Genomic DNA, 25,593 nt, shown 5'->3' with positions numbered 1-25,593 from the left:
TTTTCAAGTTCTACCCCGTAAATAATTTTTAATCGACATTTATAAAAAATAAAAAAACTAAAATAAAATAAAATGTCTCATGTCTATAAATAACTTAAAAATAGTCGAAATCCTTTTTTTTAATTGTATCATAAATAAAAAACGGTAATATTAAAATTCGGTGAAAATTTTAAGTATCTACAGTTAATCATTTTTATTTTTGAATAGCATCAACAATTCTAAATTGATTTTGCTGTAAAAGGATTTGGGTGAAAATTCTCGTTTTTCTAAATTGTTAAAATAAATATTGAACATTTTTAAATTTTACCTCTTCAAAGTACAAACTAGAACCAATTTTATATCCAAAACCACCACCATATTTAAAAATCAAAGCATTTTATATAGTTATCAACAACTCTTGTACTCATCCACAAAAAAACGAATCATGATAAAACCAATACATTTTTCGCTCCACTCAAAATCTAAAATGGTATGCATTTTTCACTATAAAACAATTTACAAATTTTTATAAATTTAACAAATCTCGAAAAAATCTGATATTCATAAAAATTAATGTGACATAATGCTAATTTTTTTAATTAATTCAAGAAAAAATAACTTAAGATGAACCTTGTATTAATGTTATCAAATTAAATTTGTAAAACAATAATAACATCTAAATTATTACCAACAATGCACAAAATAATTAAGATATATTTTTTAAATTTGTAGAAGGATATAAGGATAGGTATATTAATAATATTTTCAAATTTTTAATTTAATAAATTAAATGATAAACAAGAGAAAAATGAACAGTAACTGTTACAACAACAATAATTGTATTTATGTGTGCATTTCAATGCTATAATGGGTAGGTAATTAAACATAATCATTGCCAAAAACTTTCTTTTTATGGTTATTAACAAATTATAAAATTTAAATGCTGATAATAATAATTTTAACACAATGACTTTACTTTGTACAATCAAATAAATATATGTAAATACATGTTAAAAATGTTACAAATATTCATGTTTATTATTTGAGATACAATTTTTTTTACGAATAATCCGAACATAAATTCTTAAATATACTTTATTTCTTGTAAAATGTATACAAAGATAAATTTATGGTATTATATAATTTATAATGCGAGTTTAAACTCCTAATTTTTCAAATCTCAGCAACTAGCTATAATACTTATCCTGACACTTCAAATTCAATTTCACCATAGGTGGTTGTAGTATAACTACTTACTATAGTTGTCTCAACAGTGATAACGTCATATTCAGATTGATATATTGTAATAGAACTACTGTTCATGGAATATTGATAGCACTTTATAAGAACACTAGAGTAAAGTACAGTAATAGAATCCATCCGTTGTGTTATTTCTTTATAAAGCGCAGATTTGCTGTTATCTCCAGTTTCAGAAATAAACTGTTGTGTTTGAACAATTTGTTCTTTAAAATAGCAGGTTGTTTGTTTATAAACAGTTATAGTTTTTTGTAAATAGCTTAATAAAAATGTTTTATAAGCATCGTCCGGTGCTTGTTGAACTGCCGTGTTAACCTTTTCATATATCATATTAAATTGTGTTTCACTATTTGTTAGGAATAAATCAGCATCGTTTTGCGTATTATATATTTCTTCGATTTTCACATCAAAATATTGATAGAAATTTTTGACAAATTCACTGTAATCAACAGATTGAGTCACACAATTGTATTCCTTAGATGTTAACGGATAAATAGTTCTCTTTAATGGTATTTCCATCGTCGAAGATAGTTCTGATATTTTTTCCTCTGTATCTCTATATATTACGATTAATGCAATTGTATACTCTTGAGAACCAGGAGTTGTCTGTTGAGATATATATTGTAATGAATCTGAAACTACACTATTAAGATAATCTATATTGCACTGATATATTTGTTGACTAATTTCCAATGATTTTATTACTACTTTCGTGTAATCAGTTTGTTCTGATTCCTGAACATTTTTTAAACTTATCGTTATTTTTTCTTCAATAGAACTTTGGTAATTCTGTACAGATTGTGTTATTTGTGTACCAGATGTTATAAACGTATATTGGATGTCGGTAGAAATTCCTATATTAGAATTATCTCCTATGTATGTTGGACTTCCAGTACTTCCTGGACCTCCTGGACCTCCTGGGGTTCCCGGTTGTGGAGAAGGACTACTATTTGGGTAAGTCGGTGAGCCTTTTGGAGTTCCTGGTGATCCCGGTTGTGAAGAAGGAGTACTAGTTGGGGTACTTCCTGGACCTCCTGGACCTCCTGGACCTCCTGGACCTCCTGGGCTTCCCGGTTGTGGAGAAGGACTACTATTTGGGTAAGTCGGTGAGCCATTTGGAGTTCCTGGTGATCCCGGTTGTGAAGAAGGAGTACTAGTTGGGGTACTTCCTGGACCTCCTGGACCTCCTGGACCTCCTGGGCTTCCCGGTTGTGGAGAAGGACTACTATTTGGATAAGTCGGTGAGCCTTTTGGAGTTCCTGGTGATCCCGGTTGTGAAGAAGGAGTACTAGTTGGGGTACTTCCTGGACCTCCTGGACCTCCTGGACCTCCTGGACCTCCTGGACCTCCTGGGCTTCCCGGTTGTGGAGAAGGACTACTATTTGGGTAAGTCGGTGAGCCATTTGGAGTTCCTGGTGATCCCGGTTGTGAAGAAGGAGTACTAGTTGGGGTACTTCCTGGACCTCCTGGACCTCCTGAACCTCCTGGACCTCCTGGGCTTCCCGGTTGTGGAGAAGGACTACTATTTGGATAAGTCGGTGAGCCTTTTGGAGTTCCTGGTGATCCCGGTTGTGAAGAAGGAGTACTAGTTGGGGTACTTCCTGGACCTCCTGGACCTCCTGGACCTCCTGGGCTTCCCGGTTGTGGAGAAGGGCTACTATTTGGATAAGTCGGTGAGGTACCTTGCGGTGATGAAGTGGGAGTTTTAGGTTTAAATACTATTGATGGGGCGTTTTTATTATTACTATTCGTATACATAAAAACCTCAACAGTTTTATACGTTTCAGTTAACTCCTTTGTATGTATACATAGTGTTCCAACTACATCATTTTTAGTTTGATCTAGAACTTTTTGAACTTCAGTAGTCTGAGTACTTTGGTCCGTTTGGTCCGTGGTCATTACAATATATGTATAAGTGGCACTATTTATAATAAAAATTTTGTTTACAGTCACTGAACACTTTGAAAATACGATTGAGTTTTTTAATTCTATTATTGTAATTTTATCATATATCCAATAATCCACAGTTGATTTATCATACTCCGTTGTTTTTATTTGTGCATTTATATTATTTATTTGACATATAAAAGTTTGAAAAATTAATTTATTTATTTGTAACGAGTACATATTCTGTGGTATACACATATCTGGTGTTGGTAATGAACAGTCTTTTTCATTAATTAGACGCATATCATAACGAGCTGCATTAGGATTACTCCAAAGAATATTTTTATAATATGTATCAATTGTATCAATTTTAAATTGATTGTAATCAGTTTTAATCATACTTCCATCGGGATTAAAGTTCAACGCTCGCCGATAATGCACTTCAGTAGATTTAACAACCGTTATAAGCATTTTATTCACACAAGTATATAAGGTTATCATTATTTTTTTATATTCATCAGAATCAGCACCATAAGTAGATTCAGCGTCTGTTTTTGTTGTTGTTATAAACATGTCTATATTTTGACTCATATATTCAAAGTTCGCTCGAACTAAATTCACTTGTTGCCATATCGTAACTCGCATTGCTAAATCACTTTCTGAATGAACTACAGATTTTAAATAAATAACAGTCAATGAGCTCTTATAAATTTTATACATTTGTGTGACCGTCTGACTAAATAATGTGGATGCATTATTATCATTTTTTCCAAAGTACGTTGATAAATCATCAGTTTTGTATATATCCTAGAAAAAAATACGAGAATTCTAGATACTTATTAAATCATCTAAATTAATAAAGCAAATAAATTTAAAAAATAAAAAACAATATTTACTAACCAGTAATGATTGATCAGTATTTTGAGATCCTTCACACAAATTGATTCCACTACCAAACAAAAACGCATCTCTAATTGATGTGTACACATTCGTGTTACTAACTACAGTTTGTCTTGCGTCGTAATACTGTTTCACCAGAGTAGCCCATTGATTATTATTAATATTATCTGCACTAGTCTGTCCACTACTATAATTTGATTTTATCGTTGTAATGTCATCCATAAATTTAATGTATTCGGATTCACAACGTCTTGCAGTTAAAATTGATTGCGCTTGTTGTATTTCTGTTACTTGGCCGAGAGTTGTTTCTGTTTTTTGAACAGTTACCTGTTTAGTTTGGTAATAGGTGGTTGTCATGTACAATACAGAATTAAGCTTGTCTTGAGATTCTTTATCGACATCACTCTGTAAGCCAAATATCATATTTTCTAAACTTCCAAAGTCATTTTTAAATGTCGTTATTAAATTTGTTGCAATATCATTTGAGCTACTATCAATTTCAGTAAATCCACTTTGTATATAATTATTTGATGATAACATACATTCAACCGAAGTTATATATGATGTTTGAACTGATAATTGATAATACGATACATATTCGACAGCATTTGGTACACCCAAATTATCAAAAGAAGTTGGCAATACAGTCGAATCATCACACTAAAAAATTTAAATTTAATATATTTCATTAGTCCGATAAATATCTAAATTAATTAATTTTTAATTATTTTATATAATTATCAATAGTTTTAAATATTAAATCTTAACAATATATAGTTAAATATTTTATTGCATTATAATAATAGGCCGCCTTTATCACCCGTAATGAATAAAATAAAAAGTGAATCCAGGCAACATACTAGATGTAAAGCACTCATCTTACATTTTTTACTTTTATGCGAGATATGAATGTATACATATTTATTAATTCATTTGATTGCGGTTATAAAATTATAGGAAAAAAAATTATTCTAAGTAACGCTTTACTATTTTAGCTACTGAGATATATAAGTATGTATAATATAAACCTACTGTAGTGCTACGATACACTAACAGGACTTCAGTGAATAAAATAATTAGATGTCTTTAAAAAATTAATGAATACTGTGATTTTACTTGAGATAATATTGCATAACATAATGTATATTAAAACATAATACTGTGGTAACCAAAAAAAAATAAAAATTAGAAAATTTTAAAATCTTAAAATATCAATAGATCTATGAACCATAAGTAGCTAAATATTCACACTAGAAAAAATTTAAATCCCGAGAGAATTATTAATGAATTAATTCATACTCGTAAAAAAGTCCCAACTATTTTATGTTATAATAAATTTCCCTGATGCATATTATAATGTTCATCAAGCTACAGCACTAGATTTAGACAAAGGTTATACCAACATGTACACTATACCTACAACACTTATACGTTATTATCAACTTTCTTATATAATATTATAAACATTTTATTTTTATTTTACAGGTCATTTGCTACTAATAATAATGCATTACTATAGTATTTTTTTTAATACAAATTCAATAACTACTAAAAATATATATAAGTACATTTTTACACATTTAATTTAATGAATAGTTTTATAGTTTTAAAAATGCATTTAGTGTAAGTACTTGGGTATTGGCGTATTCACGCATACAAATTATTTTGCACTATACATTATCTACAATCTACATTTTACTAAAGTAGGTTTTCTTTAACCATACAAAACCACAAAATGATTCATGAAACTAAAACATTATTTTTGTATTTATTATTCTTAATAGTAATAATCATATTAATATATATATTAATATCAATTTATAAATTATTAACTTTGTTTTCATCTGAATTAATTGAAGTTATATGTATGCTGTAAGAAAATCGTAACTAGGAAGAATGTAATATACACTAAAAAATAATAAAATATCTCACTTGCGCAACTCCTATAAATATCAACAAGCAGAGTAACTGCATTTTGCAGTATATTTTTCGTCTAAAAAACTGGATCGACTGAAATAAAAAACATGATATTACGAGTATATTAAACGTTTATACGGTGTAATACTGATTCAGTGAACAAATATAACACTTAAGTAATCAAAAGTATATATTTCTCACAAATCATTATTATTTTGAATTATCCACCTAATTAAACATAAAACAAACAAGAATATTGTATCAACTAATTATAATATTAAGTAAATACAATAAAACTACTTTTTTAATATTAATTACAGGTTGGTTAACTAAATAAATAACCATAAGAGAAGTCACTATGCAGCATAATTATGTTGGTTCGTGTGCACTGTACACATCGTCATTGAAAAGTTTCACTGTAATGAATATATTAATTTGGAATTCAATGATAAATTATTGCATTAGAAAAACGATACTGAGCGGAAGCGACGTTTAAACTCTAATTCTAAAAATATTTTATAATTTATTTTTCTATTAATAGCAGGTTATAAAATACGAAAATACGAAAACGTAGCATATAATAATTATTATTATATAGTAGTTATAATAGTTATATGTATATCATATATTAATATTTTTACCCATTAAATCTTTTAAGTCAACACCGACGAATAATAGAACAATGTTAATAGATTCGTAGTACCTATAAACAATTTAAAATTAGATATTAAATAAAATTATATAATAATATATTACATTACCTATATTTTAAATTATTATATTAATTAACATTTAAGTAATTACTAATTTTTAATTATTTTTTAAACTTGATTGTATATATAAGAAATAACAACAAAATAATAGAATATTCTGAAGCCCTTTGTGGCTTTGTTACAATTAATATTTTTAAAAAAATCGTTTTTGTCAAAAACGTATTAAGTAGATGTAAATATATAGTTGTCCTTAATTTTTGTAAAATGCATTACTATTAGTTACCTATTTTCTATTTTAGATCTTCCGAGGTGCATTCATTTTACAATTAACAATAAGCATTATAGATAAACAAGCAAACCGACATATTTTTATAATTAAAAACATGACCCATTAGCCCATTTAAGTATACCTTGAGTAAATGAGTAAATGAAAGATTACAAATAAAGGGTAAATAAGTTGAAAAAACCCGCACAAAATTTAGCTGTTAAAGTACTATGCTCTATTCACGTTAAGAAAACAAATATGTGGCCGACTTGTGCGGAAAAACGAGGCATTTCTATACTGCACACAGATCTGTTACTGACGCTAAAAGACAAAAGTCAATCCAACCATGTAATACAATACGACCTTACAATTCCCGGCCATCATCAACACCAAAAATGTCAAGACATAACGTAGGAAACCAAAAAACCAATAAATACGCAAAATATAACTAAACGATCTGGCAAATACACACAATAAGCTACCTGCATGTAATGAGGCAGAAAAATTCCAGCATTCGAGTTAGTTGAAAGAACTATGGCAAGACCATGACACTCATAATTAAGTGATCGACACTAAAATAGCCTATTTTGGAAGTAACACGACTCGTTCCAATTTGCCTTGTTTATTCGCCACAGTGGCGTATTTAGTGCGGCTCACAGGTCAATTGCCCCGGGTGCCAAATTCTAAATCCAATAAAGAGAAATCCCCAGTAATTGAGGGTACTTAATATTATTTTACAATTTAATATATAATAATAAAATATTTGGGTTTTTATACGTTTTTATTTTGCGTAGTACCTATATCAATCTGAGTTCTTGTAGCCCAATTAATAATGACAGTCGAGTCGACAATTATAAATTATAATGTAGCTATATAACATATTGTCATAATACATACCTAATTTTAATGTTTTATTGTTTTATTTCATATTTTATTATCGTTGACTGTCTTAATAAAGTCAGCGTCAAAATATTAAGAACTTTTATAAAAAAAATTTCAAACAAGTTTTTACCACTGATGCTGTGATGCAGACCAATGGTATGGCCAATATAGGTCCAAACGGGTAATTTCACTCGCCAAATTTTAAAGGGTACCCCTTACCCGGCTTACCCGGAACCACTATATTTGTGGACCAACATTACTGTATACTGTATTGTTAATAATGCAAGAAAATGCGGGTCACTTTTGGCAAACCAAAATACTAATTGATAACATTTGATAACTAAAATTGTGTAAATACAGAAAAATATTTTGGCGCTTAATAAAGTTGATACCAATATAAATTGGTAGGGATAGGTCTAAAAATATGTATTTGCCCACAGTTAATATTTCACTCGCCACGCCACTAAAGAAGAACACTTATTTGCAGTAAATTTTACGAGGTTCACCCCGTCTGCTTTGTATGCTAGAATATTTGACACCAATTTTTATGCTGACTGCGTACTTATTAAATTAAAAAATATGTATGAATAATAGTTATTTTATTTATTCAAATATATCATAATATTCATAGGTAGTCAAGTAGACATCATATTTACTCAACTGCAATGTTAATATTATAGTTGTTTCACATCATATTTACTGCATGAACTATATTATATAACTCATTATAATACCCACGTTATTTATAATTTACTAAACAAGATTTAACACGCAATATGTATTTGCAATGTTCACTGACAACAATGTTCATACTCACCAAGTCACAGATTGTGACACGTGATAAATTACATTAAAAATACGGTTTATATTTCATCCACCTTTAAAATATGAAATTATAATAAAAATAACATGCGTATTCTAACTTGCAACTATTAGTTAAATAATTTCAATATTTCAAATAAATTAATGATTTAAATTTATTTTAAGTGAAGGTTATACATTTTGCGAGGTATCTCCATACCTCTCCACTCCGCTCAACTAAACTTTAAATACTTATAACTCATAAACTACTCGTCTGAATTTAAATTTGTATGTATAATTCGGAAAATATTCTGCTTGAGAATGTATGATATTCAAAATATATGTTGTTATTCAAAAAAGTAAAAACTTAAAAATTATAAATATAATATTGTTTTATTTTGAAATAATGAATATTGTTTGATAAAAGAGTCGCCCTGTATATTTAACCCACGCCATACCCGTGAACATTCAAGCTTAGTATTGAATACATATGACAATCTTTCACCTATATAATGACGTAAATGAAAAATACATAGAAATACGGCAAGCAACAGGTCTCGCCAAAATCCATTCATAGTAAAAATTGAGATTAAAAAATATATATATATTAAAATAATTAATAATAGTAATTATTATTAATAATTAATTTTAATCTTTTATATTTTTTTATTTTATACTCCTTGAACGTGCAAACTTGGTTATTCTTCTCTCATACAATTGCGTAAAATTAAAAATACATGGAAACGGAAATCAAAAATTCTCATCTAGGTCTATCAATAATAAAAATAACTTTTTCGAAAAATTTGTTTTTGCTTAATATACAGAATGCGGCAAAACAAACGGTGCAATTATCAAAAAAAGCTATGAGACTTACAGAAATGAAATTTATAAATGTATTGCTATTGGGAGGTCATCATCTTTCTGATGTTATTTTCAAATCTTAATGCATAAAACGGCATGATGTACCTACCGCGGAATAAAATAAACCTTATTTCTGTAAGTTGCATGATTTTTTTTTAATAGCCTTTTAAACTGCACTGTTTATTTTGCCGCACTAAGTATAGAGCACGCTTTTGTCGTGAACATACGAACCTATAATTGAAGGTCCCGGTGCAATAACGGGATACGTCCATTTTTCAAAATGTTCAGGAAACATAAAAAAAACTATAAAATTGGTAAATTAACGTTGTGTTATTCTTTTTGTCAGAATAAGATACATCACTTAAACAAATTCTTTTTGGTTTGAACTTTATATTCATGATAATATTTATAAAAAACTAAAAAATTATAATAAATAGAAATACGTATTTTCAGCTGTATATCCTAATGAAAATCAAGATTTTAGAAAAATTGTCAACGAATATATAATATATGCGAATGTGCAAGCTTAATTTTATAACCCCCGTGACAATTTTTCCCACATTAAGTTAAAATTTGATAGGAACAGTCAGCAATAGGTATCAGCATTCAACAACCTCCAACGATAGTGAAAAATAAGTTATTTGAAGTATATTTTTCGAATATAAAGTATGTCATTCTCGTGACTACGCCAGTCTAGTTTTTAAATTTGTATCTAAGTCACTTCTATCCCCGCTAAACCTAAACCACGCTAATTGGTCAGAAATAATATTGAACAAAAAATTGTATTACGTGACAACAATCACTCAGTTATAACTCACTCGAAACCATTTTCCTATTTTGTAAATTAAATTGAGTCTAACAAGGCAGGTTGGATTAGCAAGAACAACTCCGGCTTCGGCGGATTAGTAGCGGCGGCGGCGCCTTGAATAACGCACGGTGCTCGAATTTTTTGCACTTTTTTCAATTTTTTCATTGATTTTCGATTTCCTTATTATGTCATTGTAATTATCACAGTCAATGCATATTTATTCAACTATTAGAGGAAATTTAATTTTTATCGACTAATATTAATAATTATTATTTTATTTTACACTGCCTTTAAAAGTATAATGAGTTATATACAAAATTACTAATATCTTTCAAGTTCAAGGCCAAAAAATACAATACATGTACAACATAATGTGATAAATTTAATTAATGTATTGTGGACTACACATACATGCAGTGTCCCGTGAGGATTTACCCATTGCGATATCTTCTGAAATAATGGAGATATCATAATTCTGGGTTTTTAATAAGATTTACATGGACAAAAACTATAAATATTTCGAGTACCTATTTTAATTTTAATATTTTATCCATTATTTCAGGAGATATCGCAATTCGCAATGGGTAGGTAAATGGTCACGGTACATCCTATATATAATGTGCTTAATAAAAACCTAACGTTACACCACCTTTATATATTATATTATTATATATTATGTATATATATTGTAATTGTATGTGATATATACTTTAACGGGTGTTTATATAGGCACTTTATATACTATTTGATTAAAGCTTGAGTTTATAAACCTTTTGATTTCACTTACCACATGCACATTGTCCGCCGTTCGACGCAATCGAATTGCCTACATGGCTACATGAGAGGTTTAGTTACATATATATAAAGCATTTTGAAATTATAGTAAGTAAATAAATCAGATTTCATTAATTGCGCCCACATAGTCCTACCTGGGTGGTTTAGTTGCGTTTAAATCGATTTTCCTGACAACTTGACTGCAGTGTTAACATTTCGTTCGACTTAAACTTTTTCTCCTAAAATACTACATCAGACTTTCGACGTAGGATGTATGATACTCCGTCGTAGGTGGATTGCCCAGCCAAGTATCGATTTGCACTGACTGGTAGATAGCTACTAGCTAGACACTCAATTGCCATTTTTAGTAGGCGGATTGGCCAGTCATGTATATCGCTTTGCACTAGTTGTAAACTGATAGCTAAACACTCAATCACCATTTTTGGTATGCGTTTATTCTTTTTGGATTCAAAAAAACATCTGGCTAGCGTCGGGACAAACTTTTACACCGTATGATAACTGCTAGACTCACAATAGACATGACAATCGCGCACGGAAAAAAATAAAGGTTTAACCCAACTATTGAAATGGTTATTTTAATCGTATTTTCAGGTTAACATAGGAGCAATCTAAGTTATAAATACTAAATTGGTTTAGTTAAAAATATTTAGCTGTTTCAACTTTACATAGGTATATTTAGTTGCAAGTTTACAACTTCAATAAAACTATTTCATTGCAGGAATTAAAATTTAATTATTAAACAATATAGTTATGTTTACTATTTCATAGGATTGCTTTACTAAATACTCGTATTACAGATAATTCAACCAATATATTAGATTAGAATTAAAGTCACGACTTTGTTATATTTTTTAGTGGCCAATTTCTGGACACCCAATCACCCTCTACCGAATTTCTGGTGAAACAATTTTCAGTTCCAACTCGAAAGCGGCTTCCAAACACCCAGAAGGCCAGAATGGCAGAAGGCACCAGCCTCAAGTGCACATAATAAATAATGACAGACGACAATGGGGTGTCTATTATTTTTTTTCTGGGGTGGGGTTGTAAAAATTGATTACATTCTATATTTATATGTATACATATAGTCAAATTATAAAATGAAAACAAACTTTTTGTTCTTATTTGCTAAATCATCAAGCCCCTAGCCCCCCTCCCACCCATAAACAAGTCAGTGAATGGCGAACTTCAAAAGGATATAGATAAATGATATGATATGATATTAATATTTAAGCCTATTACTTAAGTACAATCTAGTCCAACTGTCACATGGGCGTCCTCAGGGGGGGCAAGACGGGGCACTTGCCCCCCCTGGAATGTTATTTCCACAGCAATTGATAAAATTCCCAATGAGAAATTAGCTTCTAAAAATAGGTTTACCTATGTTACTATAATGCTATCCATAAAAAGTATCATTAATAATAATCGGATTATTTTATCTTATCGTATTTTTTGGTGCTCACACGGCAATACATTATTAGCTGTTTACTGTTACATCGTGTATATTATCGTATCACTTACTTAAATATTTTTGTCTCTTCCGGCTACAAGCTGTACAGCAGAACGTTCTTACTTCTTTTAGTACATTAAGGCGTGTTAAGACATGGTTACGATCAACGATGGGTGATGATAGACTGAGTGGAATATGCATGTTGAGTGTTCATAGAGAAAAAGTAAATTCAGATAAAGAAAAATTTATTGAAAATGCACTGACACAATTTGGTAGAGAATGTCCACGGAAATTGAAATTTATATTTAACGAAAAAGACTAATGTATTATAATAATATCTAATTGTAATAATGACGAAATATAATAATATGCTATAAATAAAATGTATAAAAAAATTTTCATTTATTTTTTAAATTAATTTTGCCCCCCCCCCCCCCCCTAGAAAAATGTCTGGGGACGCCCATGAACTGTCATATTTTGATTGTACTAAAAATTATTGCATCTCGCTTAAATATTAATACGATAATTAAAAATACATACAAATTGGTGAGAGACATGATGAACCAAATTTGTTACGACACTATCGAATGTTTCGACTAATATCGAATATTTCGATAGTGCCATTCGCAGCTGCTTTGCCACACGGCACCACACACGAGTATACCTACGTCGTGCATATGTATGTGTGTGCGTCGACGCGTCGTTGTTATCAGTAATACCTAACACGCTGTAATCGCCATTCAGTATTCATTATTTTCAATTTTGCTTTCACTTCGAATTTGTTGAGTTATAGACTCATTTTCCTTTTGTGGCACTCTCTTTTCTTGTGATTTTTCGTTAACGTTAGTCAATTGAAGATGAGTACCGCTCCCGGAAAAGATCTGTCCAGTCTGGAGCAGCAGGTAAGACGATCAGCATTTACCTAAATACAGTTAACAGTTCAAATAATTACACCTATATTCTCGATAAAATGGTATTATGTTTGTGTATAGACAATGTAAGTAGATGCATAAAATTTAACGCTAATTTTTGACGAAGTGTCATCAGTGGGTGGCTTCTTCACTCAAGATTTTCCTCCTGTAATATTATAGCCTATATTCTTATTGTGCCTTGTGTACAGATTGTATATATATTAATAAAGAAAAAAAAAAAAAAATTTTTGGTCAGATTTTGTAATACCTCGAACTGTGATGAAATCTCAACGTTATGTGTATCGCCGAATCGGTATTAAATTAACAGTTACCGATTGATATCTTATTATTTTGTCAGTTAGAAATATATCATCTATGTTCTTATTAAATCATTATTACAAATCAAAAACTGATATTATTTATAATTTATTTGTTTTTTTTTTTTAATTTGTTTTAGTCGGCTACTCCAGACTTGCAAAACACGAATGCAAAAAAACAAGGTAATTTTTTATCTTTAATGCAGTTATATTCCAAAAAATATTTTTATCTCATATTCCTTGTCAAATAATTTCTTTACAGCTTGAATTTCTTAGAAACTAATTTATTTTAGAGTGGAGTGAGGAATGTTTAAATTTTACAATGATGTATTTTTTTTTGTCTGGAGATTTGTTTTGAAGCAGTAAAAATGCTTTGATTTTCAACTTCAACAAATTTTCTGGTAGGAAAGTGAATGTAGTTGATACTGGGGAGGGGGGATCAAAAGTAAAAATCCCTAGTATTTTTCTTAATAATTGGGATAAATTAAAAAAAATTAATGAAAAATAGGAATTTTTACACAAATTCAATATTATTATTATTAAAATAATTATTTTGTAATATTGATTATCTTAAAACTTAAAAAAAAATATATAAAATAAATAATACAATAATAAAATAATATTGTTGTGTTAAGATTATTAATAAAATTTATCATGAAATAAACTCAGTGATAAAGATTAATAGATCGTTTCCAATCAAAATCATTTTTCATGTATAATGATATACCTATTATAGAATTCAAATTTAACATACTCCATAATATATAATAATAGTGAACTACTCGACATCTAATATATAGCAAAGCGGTACACACTTGCCTACCTTTTTTTTTGTCATTTATTATAACTATATCTACTATATATCCATTGAAGTAAACGAATCTATTTTCTTATAATGCTTAACCTATTTATAACATTTGTAATTGTATTTGACTAATGTTCATTGTATGTTTTATTAATTAACTTTTTTTTAAATAATTGATAGAAAGTTAGTTTAATATAAATTAGTTTTATAGTTTATTAAATTGATTAGATATATTTTAAAAAAATGTTATATTTGTATAAATTTACTTATTTTTGGGTTATTATAAAAATATATTGTCAGATTTTAATAATAATAGCATACCTTTATTTGTTCTAATATTACATATATTATAATTACCGATTGTATTCTAATAATTTGTTCATTTTATTTTACCTACTCATATCTTAACTTTAAAAAATCAATCTATATTGCATTCAATGCAATGCATCTATTAAATATTAAGTATTTACATTTTTTTTAACTATTAATAAGTTTTTACTTTTTAAGGTTGTATAAGTTATAATTAATAATATATTGGTGCATGCATAGGTTCTACTCCTATCCTTAAAAACAAGAAAACAGACTCTAAAAAAAATGAAAAAGCATCAAAACCGCAAAAGTCCGTTGAAGACAATAGTAAGCAACAAGGAAAGTTTGTCGAACTACCAGGAGCTGAAATAGGAAAAGTTGTTGTTAGATTTCCTCCAGAAGCAAGTGGGTTAGTGCTAATGTGTTTTATACATTTTTTAACATTTATAGTAACAAATTACCTTAAGGGATTGGAAGCGGTGATTTTCTGTCTTTGTCTTACACACGTGGAACATTGGAAAAATAGCTATACGTGCCTGACAAAAATTAAGGAACTTCTATTTGTTCGATTTAAAATATGTAAAAATGATTGAATGGTATACAAGTTTACTTTGCATCAGTTGAAGCATATTTTTAACATATTTAATAGTAAAAATTGACAAATTTATAAAATTTAAAATATTTTTTTTAAATAATAAAACAATTAAAAAAGTGCTTCGACTGATGCAAAGTAAACTTGTATACCAATTAAAACATCTGTACATATTTTAAATCGAACAACTAGAAGTACCTTAATTTTTGTCAAGCGTATAGCTATTATTTTTTTTATGTTCCATGTGTGTTAGACAAAGACAGAAAATTACCGCTTCCAATCCCCTTAAGAATATAAAATGAAAAAGTGTATAGTTTTTATGCATTATGGTTAATTAAATGTTATAAATAATATTTTTCAGATATTTGCATATTGGTCATGCAAAAGCTGCTCTATTAAATCAACACTATCAATTGGCTTTTAATGGCCGCCTAATAATGCGTTTTGATGATACAAATCCAGCAAAAGAGAAAGAAGATTTTGAGAAGGTAAAAATATATATGTTCATCTTATTTTTACTTATTAGTTAGGTTTTTTTTTTGTCTATTTTATGACTAGTATTTAAAATCATATTATACTGAATTATGAGGAATAAGTTTTGGTCATACTTATTTTATTTTTTTAAGGTTATATTAGAAGACGTTGAAATGTTAAAAATTAAACCTGACACTTTTACATATACTTCTGATCATTTTGATAAAATGTTAGATATATGTGAGAATGGAATGTTAAAAGAAGGTTTAGCTTATGTGGATGACACCGATGGAGATAAAATTCGTTTGGAACGTGAACAACGGATAGATTCAATAAATAGAAACAACTGTAAGTATTATAATTTAAATATTTTACTTAAAAATACAGATAATTTAATGTTTTTAAGTACAGGGTTTTGAATTTAAGTTAATATCTTAATTACTATAATTTATAGCATCAACTAAAAGTCATAAGACTATTAATTTCATTATTTAAACAATTTAATATAATGTCTAATTTTATCAGAAATATTAGAGGTGACCAACTTCTGTAGTTATTATTGTAGTTGTTATTCTTTTAATTTTGTTAGATGGTAATTAATATATTATTATTATTATATTATTTATTGTGTATATTATCTGGACCCTGACTATGTTATGCACTTTTTTACATTTATTTACTTAAATTTCAGCAATTGAAAAGAACTTAGAGTTGTGGAAACAAATGGTCTTAGGAACAGAAATTGGTCAAAAGTGTTGTGTTCGTGCTAAAATTGATATGCAATCGGCAAATGGATGTATGCGTGATCCAACAATATATCGTTGTAAACCTGAACACCATCCTAGAACTGGTGATAAGTATAAGTAAGGACATAAAAACAAAACATTTTATAGATTTAATGCAAATTATTCAATACAAATTAGTAAAACTAAAAAATATTTAATATAAAATTATTTGAAATTCATATTTATTTAATTAAAAATATTGAGAAAGAACTAAAATCTATTGATAATTAGTTGGGGATATATAAAGTGATTCTTTTATCATAAAACACTCATTATTTCAAAAAATATTCATGTTTTTGATAAAATTTTTTACATAGTTTCAAGTTGTTAAAAAACAAAATTTTTATTAAAAAATTATATTTTTAAATATCTTTTTAAGTTTTTTACTTTTTTGAATGACAACATAGTTTTAATTTCATATTCCAAAGCAGAATATTTTTTTGAATATTTTGATACATAAAAATCGAACTTAGGGCGAGTAGTTTATGAGTTATACATATTTAAATTTTAAAGTTTAGACAAGCAGAGTAGTAGACAAACATTTTGTGGGGTAACCCCCGTACCATTCCACTCCGTGCATCAAAACTTAAAATACTTATAACTTATAAACTACTCGCCCTAAGTTCGATTTTTATGTATCAAAATATTCAAAAAAATATTCTGCTTTGGAATATGAAATTAAAACTTTATGTTGTTATTCAAAAAAGTAAAACTTAAAAAATATTTAAAAATATAATTTTTTAATAAAAACGTTGTTATTTTAACAACTTGAAGCTATGTAAAAAAATATTTTCAAAAACATGAATACTTTTTGAAATAATGAGTGTTTCATGATAAAAGAATCATTCTGTATATATTACATAAATATTACACCTAGTAGTTTATATTTAAATTTTGAATCTGTTGTTATATTCCATTCTGTATTGAAGTTCACATAACAGATTATACACATCATTAAAATTTACGATGATAACTTTCAATTTATCGGCCTATGTATTTATAGTGTAAATCGCTCAATATTGTTAGAAACTAAATATTTCGGTAAGTATATACAGAAATATGATCTAACATGAAATGGAAAATCTGTTTGTAGTGAAAAAGTGAATTATATAATAAAATAATGATGTGACATCCAAGAAGATATAATTTCTACTACTTATTCTATTTATAATGTAGATTAATTTTATAGATTTGCTTTTAATATAAATAACTCTCATCCTCTACACAAGTTTGTCTCAATGAGGCCCCGTAATCTCAAAAAAGGTTTCAATAAAATTAAAAATTAATTTAATTTACTAGGTAATTATATTTTATTTATTTAATTTTCAAGCCATTTAAATTTATTTTAGAGTATATCCAACTTATGACTTCGCTTGTCCTATTGTGGATAGTTTAGAAGGTGTTACTCATTGTTTACGTACCACAGAGTATACTGATCGTGATGCACAATATTATTGGTTCTGCGATGCATTAAAACTCGGAACCCGCAACAATGAAACCCGACCTTATGTGTGGTCATATTCGAGATTAAATATGACCAATACTGTTCTGTCAAAAAGAAAGTTAACTTGGTTTGTTGAACAAGGTCACGTGGATGGATGGTTAGTAAAGTTGACAAATTTATGTACTTTAATAATTACATAGTATATAATTAATTGTAACTTATAAAGTTTATAAGTTGAAATTACTGGTGCGTTCTTAATTTTGTGTTACAATTTATAATTAAATCTTTTTTTAAGGGATGATCCACGCATGCCAACTGTTCGTGGTGTATTAAGGAGAGGTATGCAGGTGGAAGCATTAAAACAATTCATAGTGGCCCAAGGATCTTCCAGAACTGTTACAGCCATGCAATGGGATAAAATTTGGTCATTGAACCGTAGTATCATTGATTTAATAGCACCAAGACATACTGCTTTATTGTTATCCAATTCAAATAAAGAAAATGCTGTATTATCTTATCCGCCAGTTGAAGTTGTGGTAGAGAATGTTGAAAAACCATGTAAAATTGAAAATGTCCTTAGACATCCTAAAAATTCCCAACTAGGATTAAAAAATTGTGTCTGGGCTGCACCTAAAATTCTTATAGATTATAGTGATGCAGAGTTATTAGAAGTTGGACGTCGAGCCACATTTATTAACTGGGGCAATCTTTTAATAAATCGTATTGAAAGGTAATTCTTATATTGATATAATAAAAAGCATAATTTCTCACTTATAGATTATCATTTGTGAATTTATTTCTTTAGGAATCAAGATAATAATAAAATAGAGAAAATTTATGCAGTCACTAATCTTGAAAACACAGATTTTAAATCTACAGTTAAAGTTACTTGGCTACCAAGTACTGATTATTCAGAATCTGAAGAAGTCTTGCCTATTCTTGTACCAGTTGTATGTGTTTATTTTGATCATTTAATCAGTAAAGCAGTATTAGCCAAAGATGATGATTTCAAGCAATATTTAAATACAGAAAATAGTCGTTGGGAATTGCAAATGTTAGGTGATTCAGAATTGAAAGATTTAAAAAAAGGAGACGTGATTCAATTACAACGTAGAGGTTACTTTATATGTGATTCAACGTACCAACCATTCAGGTAAGTTTTAGTTTAGAAAATGTTATGGCTAAAGTCTTTATTATAAACAAATAATTTTTTGAAGTATTCACACGGGGAAGCAAACGCCATTAGTGTTATTTAATATACCTGATGGTCACACGAAAACAGCTCCAATAACTACTGTTCCTGTAGCAATTGCCCAAAGTGATGCCAAGGTAATAAAAATAAAATTAATCTATATTGACATAAATAACGATTTATAAAATATGGTTAATATTTTAACTATTGTTTTTTGATTTACGTGCTGGATTTTTGTTATTATACTCGTAATCTGAACTTTTTTTTTCAAAATTTATATTTTTGTCATATAAATTTATAAATTTTATTTTTATTTTTTTGTGGATTTTACTAGGAACTTGGAAAACATTGTTAAGTTGCTAAAATAAGTAAAATGTATTAAATAAAACACATTTAATGCGGTTTTAATGACCAAGCTCAACTTATAAATATTTTTTAATGTGATATACAATAACATTTCACCGTCTGGTTTAAGTTTTTTATAAAACATTTTATTTTGATTAAAATAAAAACCATTTTATAAAATTATTGTAATTTTATTTTTATTACAGAAAAATACAAATAAGAATGTTGACACTTTAATCATTCAAATAAATGATCAAGCTAAAAAAGTCCATTGTATGAAGGTATGATGAATTATTTTATTTTAAATAATTAAATTGTGTACTGGACAACTAAATTGAATTATATATCTTATAATAACCATATTAGCGTAAGGACTTATTGTACTAAAAACATTATGTACTGAAATTACCAGATTTACCAAATTATTATTAGATCATACCAACATGATATCCAAAATATTAAATAAAAATAAACTTCAAAGGTTTGATACATTTTATGGTGGACTATTTAGTTAACTATACTGCTACTAGAACCATTATGATAAAATTGAATTTTCATATTAATTACAAATTTACAATAATCAAATATTATTAATTTACAAAAAAAAATGTATATATATCTTTAAAATGTTGAGTATTTGATCACAAATGTTGTGAATTGTATTTTTTATATTTTATACATACAATAAAATTAACCAGAAAAATTATGAAATTTCAAAGAAATCTTTGCTCTACTCATAAATTATAGTTTGAAAAAACTAATAGTTTAAATTCTTAGAAATATTTTAATGATACATATTTCAAACTATAGGCTGACTTGGAAGAAGCTGAAAAAGTGTTACTTTTTTTGAAAGCTGAATACAAAACTATCACAGGGGATGATTTTCCTGCCAAGGGTATTCCAACACCAAAGCAACCTAATACATCCAATTCTGAACTAAGTAAACCTTCAGTAGATGCCATTGTGATAAAAATTAATGAACAAGGAGATAAAGTGCGAACGATGAAAAGTAGTAATGCTCCTAAAGTATGTAGTATTTTTCAACCATTCCTTATGTTAAAAAACATATTGCCCTAGGAATATTATTTTTATAGTAAATCTTTATTTATTTAGGCAGACGTTGGGGAAGCTGTCAAAGTATTACTTGCTTTGAAAGCAGAGTACAAAACTATCACAGGGGATGATTTTCCTGCCAAGGGTATTCCAACACCAAAGCAACCTAATACATCCAATTCTGAACTAAATAAACCTTCAGCAGATGCCATTGTGATAAAAATTAACGAACAAGGAGATAAAGTGCGAACGATGAAAAGTAGTAATGCTCCTAAAGTATGTAGTATTTTTCAACTATTCCTTATGTTAAAAAGCATTTTTCCCTAGGATTATTTTTTTTTACAATGAATTTTTATTTTTATAAATTTAGGCAGACATTGGGGAAGCTGTCAAAGTATTACTTGCTTTGAAAGCTGAATACAAAACTATCACAGGAGTAGACTTTCCTGCCAAGGGTATTCCAACACCAAAGCAACCTAATACATCCAACTCTGAACTAAATAAACCTTCAGCAGATGCCATTGTGATAAAAATTAACGAACAAGGAGATAAAGTGCGAACGATGAAAAGTAGTAATGCTCCTAAAGTATGTAGTATTTTTCAACTATTCCTTATGTTAAAAAACATTTTGCCCTAGGAATAGTATTTTTTACAATGAATTTTTATTTTTATAAATTTAGGCAGACGTTGGGGAAGCTGTCAAAGTATTACTTGCTTTGAAAGCTGAATACAAAACTATCACAGGAGTAGACTTTCCTGCCAAGGGTATTCCAACACCAAAGCAACCCGATACATCCAATTCTGAACTAAGTAAACCTTCAGCAGATGCCATTGTGATAAAAATTAACGAACAAGGAGATAAAGTGCGAACGATGAAAAGTAGTAATGCTCCTAAAGTATGTAGTATTTTTCAACTATTCCTTATGTTAAAAAACATTTTGCCCTAGGAATGGTTTTTATAGTAAATCTTTATTTATTTAGGCAGACGTTGGGGAAGCTGTCAAAGTATTACTTGCTTTGAAAGCAGAGTACAAAACTATCACAGGGGATGATTTTCCTGCCAAGGGTATTCCAACACCAAAGCAACCTAATACATCCAATTCTGAACTAAATAAACCTTCAGCAGATGCCATAGTGATAAAAATTAACGAACAAGGAGATAAAGTGCGAACGATGAAAAGTAGTAATGCTCCTAAAGTATGTAGTATTTTTCAACTATTCCTTATGTTAAAAAACATTTTGCCCTAGGAATGGTTTTTATAGTAAATCTTTATTTATTTAGGCAGACGTTGGGGAAGCTGTCAAAGTATTACTTGCTTTGAAAGCAGAGTACAAAACTATCACAGGGGATGATTTTCCTGCCAAGGGTATTCCAACACCAAAGCAACCTAATACATCCAATTCTGAACTAAATAAACCTTCAGCAGATGCCATAGTGATAAAAATTAACGAACAAGGAGATAAAGTGCGAACGATGAAAAGTAGTAATGCTTCTAAAGTATGTATTTTGTTTATGGATGTAATAAAAAAAATAAGTTAATATTTCTTAATTAAGATTCAAACTCAGATATTAAGTCACTTTTGAAAATTAAATATTATTTAATATTACTTTATATAATTAAATAATGAAAATGAAAAAAAAAATAAAAAATTTTATATAATAATTATAATATTTTATATTGTTATAGTTAAAGGGTATAGTTTTAGCTATAAGTTATAACTATTTTATGATCAAACTAAAATGATAATTAAATAAAATATAGTTAATACTTAGCAAAAATATTAAAATTTGATAAAAATAATGAATAAATTAAAATTGAATATGACAGAACTTTAATTTTATTTTAATTAGTTTAGTATGATTAATATAAAATGCCAAAAAATCAATATCTATAAGTATATATTAAATATATATATATTTTTTTTTGTAGACTGATATTGAAGAACAAGTAAAAGTTCTATTAACTTTAAAAAATGATTATAAATCAATGACTGGTAAAGAATATCAACCTCCAACTAATACTGGCAGATCATCAACTACATCAGTCAGTACATTTAAAATAGAGAAGCGTAATTTTTTAATTATCTTAATATGTATTATTTGAACATGAAAAATTAAATGTTTTAGGATAAAAAAGCGAAGAAAAAAGACAATATTGCTGTGACCACTTCTAAAACAGTTGATAATACAAACACCAAAAAAGTAACTAAATTAGGATTAGAAGTACCAAAAGTGTCAGAAAATCTTGGAGAATGGTATTCTCAAGTGTTAGTTAAAGGTGAAATGATTGAGTACTATGACGTAAGTGGATGTTACGTGCTCAGGCCTTGGGCTTACAGAATATGGGAATTAATACAAGAATGGTTTGATGCTCGGATTAAAAGAAAGCCTCTTAATGTGCGCAATTGCTACTTTCCAATGTTTGTATCACAAGGTGCATTAGAAAGAGAAAAAGAACATATTGCAGATTTTGCACCAGAAGTAAAATTCCAATATTATAAAATTAAATATAATTTTTACTAATCTAATGAAATTAATGTCTTAACAGGTGGCTTGGGTTACCAAATCTGGCGAAACAGACTTAGCTGAGCCTATTGCTATAAGACCAACCAGCGAAACAGGGATGTATCCAGCATTTGCCAAATGGATTCAGTCTTATCGAGACTTGCCTTTGAAACTCAATCAATGGAACAGTGTTGTGGTATGTTGTATTTTTTTGTCGTTTTTTTTATAAAATGGAAAATTCCTAAACAGGAGACATATTTAAATATTAAATTTATTTACTTCAGAGATGGGAATTCAAACACCCTCAACCCTTCTTGAGAACTAGAGAGTTTTTGTGGCAAGAAGGTCATAATGCATATGCAACTAGAGAAGAAGCAGAATGTGATGTATTAATAACATTAGGTTAGTTAAAAATTATTAAGTAATTTTATTAAGTTGACTGATTACTAATTTGTGGTGTGTTTTTAGGTTATTATGAATATGTTTATAAGAATATGCTGGCAGTACCAGTTATAAAAGGTAAAAAAACAGAAAAAGAAAAGTTTGCTGGAGGAGTATTTACTACTACTTGTGAAGCATATGTAGCATCCAGCGGTCGAGCAATTCAGGGCGCCACTTCACATTATCTGGGTACCAATTTTGCACATATGTTTGATGTCCATTTTGAACATCCAGATACACATGAAAGAACATTTGTTCATCAGATTTCATTTGGAATGACCACTAGAACAATTGGTGTTATGGTAATGGTTCATGGTGATGATCGTGGGCTTGTTTTACCTCCACGCATAGCATCTATTCAGGTAAATATAAATTTTTCCAAAATTTGTCATTACTTTAAAGTTACTTTTTGGTTACTACTTTGTTAAATAATTTACAATTTAAATATAGGTTATTATAGTGCCATGTGGTGTTGGTGCTAGTACAGCAGACAAAGTCAAAGAGAACTTGACTAAAACCTGTTTAGATGTATGTAACCGTTTAAAAGGAGATAGTTTAATAAAAAATGACGATGAAAATGACAATAGTGTTGCCCAACATCGTAAGTCTACAACAATAATTAGGGCAGATACAGATTTGCGGGATAATTATTCACCTGGATGGAAGTTCAACCACTGGGAATTAAAGGTATTTATTTATTTTCAAATTATGTGTGATTTAAAAAAGTTAATATCATAAAATTGTATTTTAGGGAGTTCCATTGAGGTTAGAAATTGGACCAAAAGACTTGGATAAAAACCAAATGGTAGCTGTACGGCGGGATAATGGAGAGAAACTAACTATTCCCTTAGAGGGATGTTCAAATGATGATGGTGGAAATGACAAGATGGTTGTAAGAATAACTGAATTATTGAATCAAATACAGCAAGATATGTACGCTAAAGCAGAAAAGGAAATGAAAGAAAACGTTGTGATATGTCGTAAATGGTCTGAATGTGCTGCACATTTAGCTGCAAAACGTTTATTATTGATACCGTTTTGTGGACGCCCTACCTGCGAGGATAACATCAAACGAGATACCACATTGTATGCAAATATTGTATAAACATTATTTTAAGATTAATTATAATTTAATATTTTTCTATTAATGATTTCATAGGGATGATGGTACCGCGGAAGTTGGAGCTTCGACAATGGGAGCAAAGTCATTATGTGTGCCATTTGAACAACCTAAGGGGGATGAACAATTGAAGTCCACCGATCAATGTATACATCCAGAATGTGGACAAACAGCTGGATCATTTACTCTGTTTGGACGCAGTTATTAAACTGAAATGTTCATTAATTTATTAAATGAAACTATAATGTGCATTTTGTTTAAACTTTTGTGTAAAAATTACAACTGTTTTTGATGATTATGAATTAATACAATACCATTATTTACAAATTGTTTTTATTTGATCATTATAATATCCGTGTATCACATTACTGCAGCTTACTGTTATAATAGACCTGTTTTGTTTGGATGAAATTCAGAAGAAAACACAATTGTTCTTACACAGCATTTTCAGCCTGAATATACTGTACATAATAAGCTAAATTAAATAAGCAAATATTTCATGAAATTGCTCATCTCAATTAGACAATTTGATGATTATTTTTTTACCTTATGAAGTGTAGAGTGCACTATTGTACTATAGATTACTTTTTAACCAAATAAGATGTTTAGTTTTACATTTTTAATTTTTTTTTCGATTTAAGTATACAATATTTGTTTTACTTAAAAACTGTTAATTCTTCTTTGGTGATAAAAATTTCATACAAGATTCCTCATACCTAACAATAAGTTTTTAGTATAAATATTTAAAATTATTAAGGACACATGGCCATTATATATATTTATGAGC

At 28.5% G+C, this 25,593-nt stretch overlaps 2 protein-coding genes across 4 annotated transcripts; one reads left to right on the top strand and one right to left on the bottom strand.

The window, feature by feature from the left end:
- Positions 1 to 799: 799 nt before the first annotated feature.
- On the bottom strand, positions 800 to 6,111 carry LOC132928706 (uncharacterized). Of its 3 annotated transcripts, none has more exons than XM_060993558.1 (4): positions 5,956 to 6,111; positions 4,024 to 4,683; positions 2,403 to 3,930; positions 800 to 2,294 (listed from the first exon to the last, which is right to left on the bottom strand). In XM_060993558.1, exons 1-4 carry the CDS (start codon positions 5,995 to 5,997, stop codon positions 1,180 to 1,182), a joined length of 3,345 nt encoding a protein of 1,114 aa, XP_060849541.1. In that variant the 5' UTR covers positions 5,998 to 6,111; the 3' UTR covers positions 800 to 1,179. The 3 variants fall into 3 exon arrangements, with proteins under 3 accessions (XP_060849541.1, XP_060849542.1, XP_060849540.1); XM_060993559.1 differs by having other exon boundaries at positions 800 to 2,708; positions 2,862 to 3,930; XM_060993557.1 differs by having other exon boundaries at positions 800 to 3,930.
- Positions 6,112 to 13,221: 7,110 nt separating this feature from the next.
- Positions 13,222 to 25,133, top strand: LOC132928271 (bifunctional glutamate/proline--tRNA ligase). The gene is made up of 25 exons (XM_060992824.1): positions 13,222 to 13,414; positions 13,881 to 13,923; positions 15,095 to 15,263; positions 15,808 to 15,934; positions 16,073 to 16,268; positions 16,612 to 16,783; positions 18,055 to 18,306; positions 18,445 to 18,879; positions 18,955 to 19,302; positions 19,367 to 19,478; positions 19,893 to 19,967; positions 20,497 to 20,712; positions 20,800 to 21,015; positions 21,110 to 21,325; positions 21,420 to 21,635; positions 21,721 to 21,936; positions 22,022 to 22,237; positions 22,671 to 22,784; positions 22,868 to 23,221; positions 23,289 to 23,441; positions 23,530 to 23,647; positions 23,714 to 24,048; positions 24,137 to 24,373; positions 24,438 to 24,772; positions 24,846 to 25,133. The coding sequence occupies exons 1-25, from the start codon at positions 13,370 to 13,372 to the stop codon at positions 25,012 to 25,014; spliced, it is 5,085 nt and encodes a 1,694-aa protein (XP_060848807.1). The 5' UTR covers positions 13,222 to 13,369; the 3' UTR covers positions 25,015 to 25,133.
- The last annotated feature ends 460 nt before the right edge of the window (positions 25,134 to 25,593 follow it).

This window comes from Rhopalosiphum padi, chromosome 4 (genome assembly GCF_020882245.1).
Source record: "Rhopalosiphum padi isolate XX-2018 chromosome 4, ASM2088224v1, whole genome shotgun sequence".
NCBI classification, from domain to species: Eukaryota; Metazoa; Arthropoda; class Insecta; order Hemiptera; family Aphididae; genus Rhopalosiphum; species Rhopalosiphum padi.
Note: the sequence above shows the minus strand (reverse complement) of the source record. Positions and strands in the feature narration are given on the sequence as shown.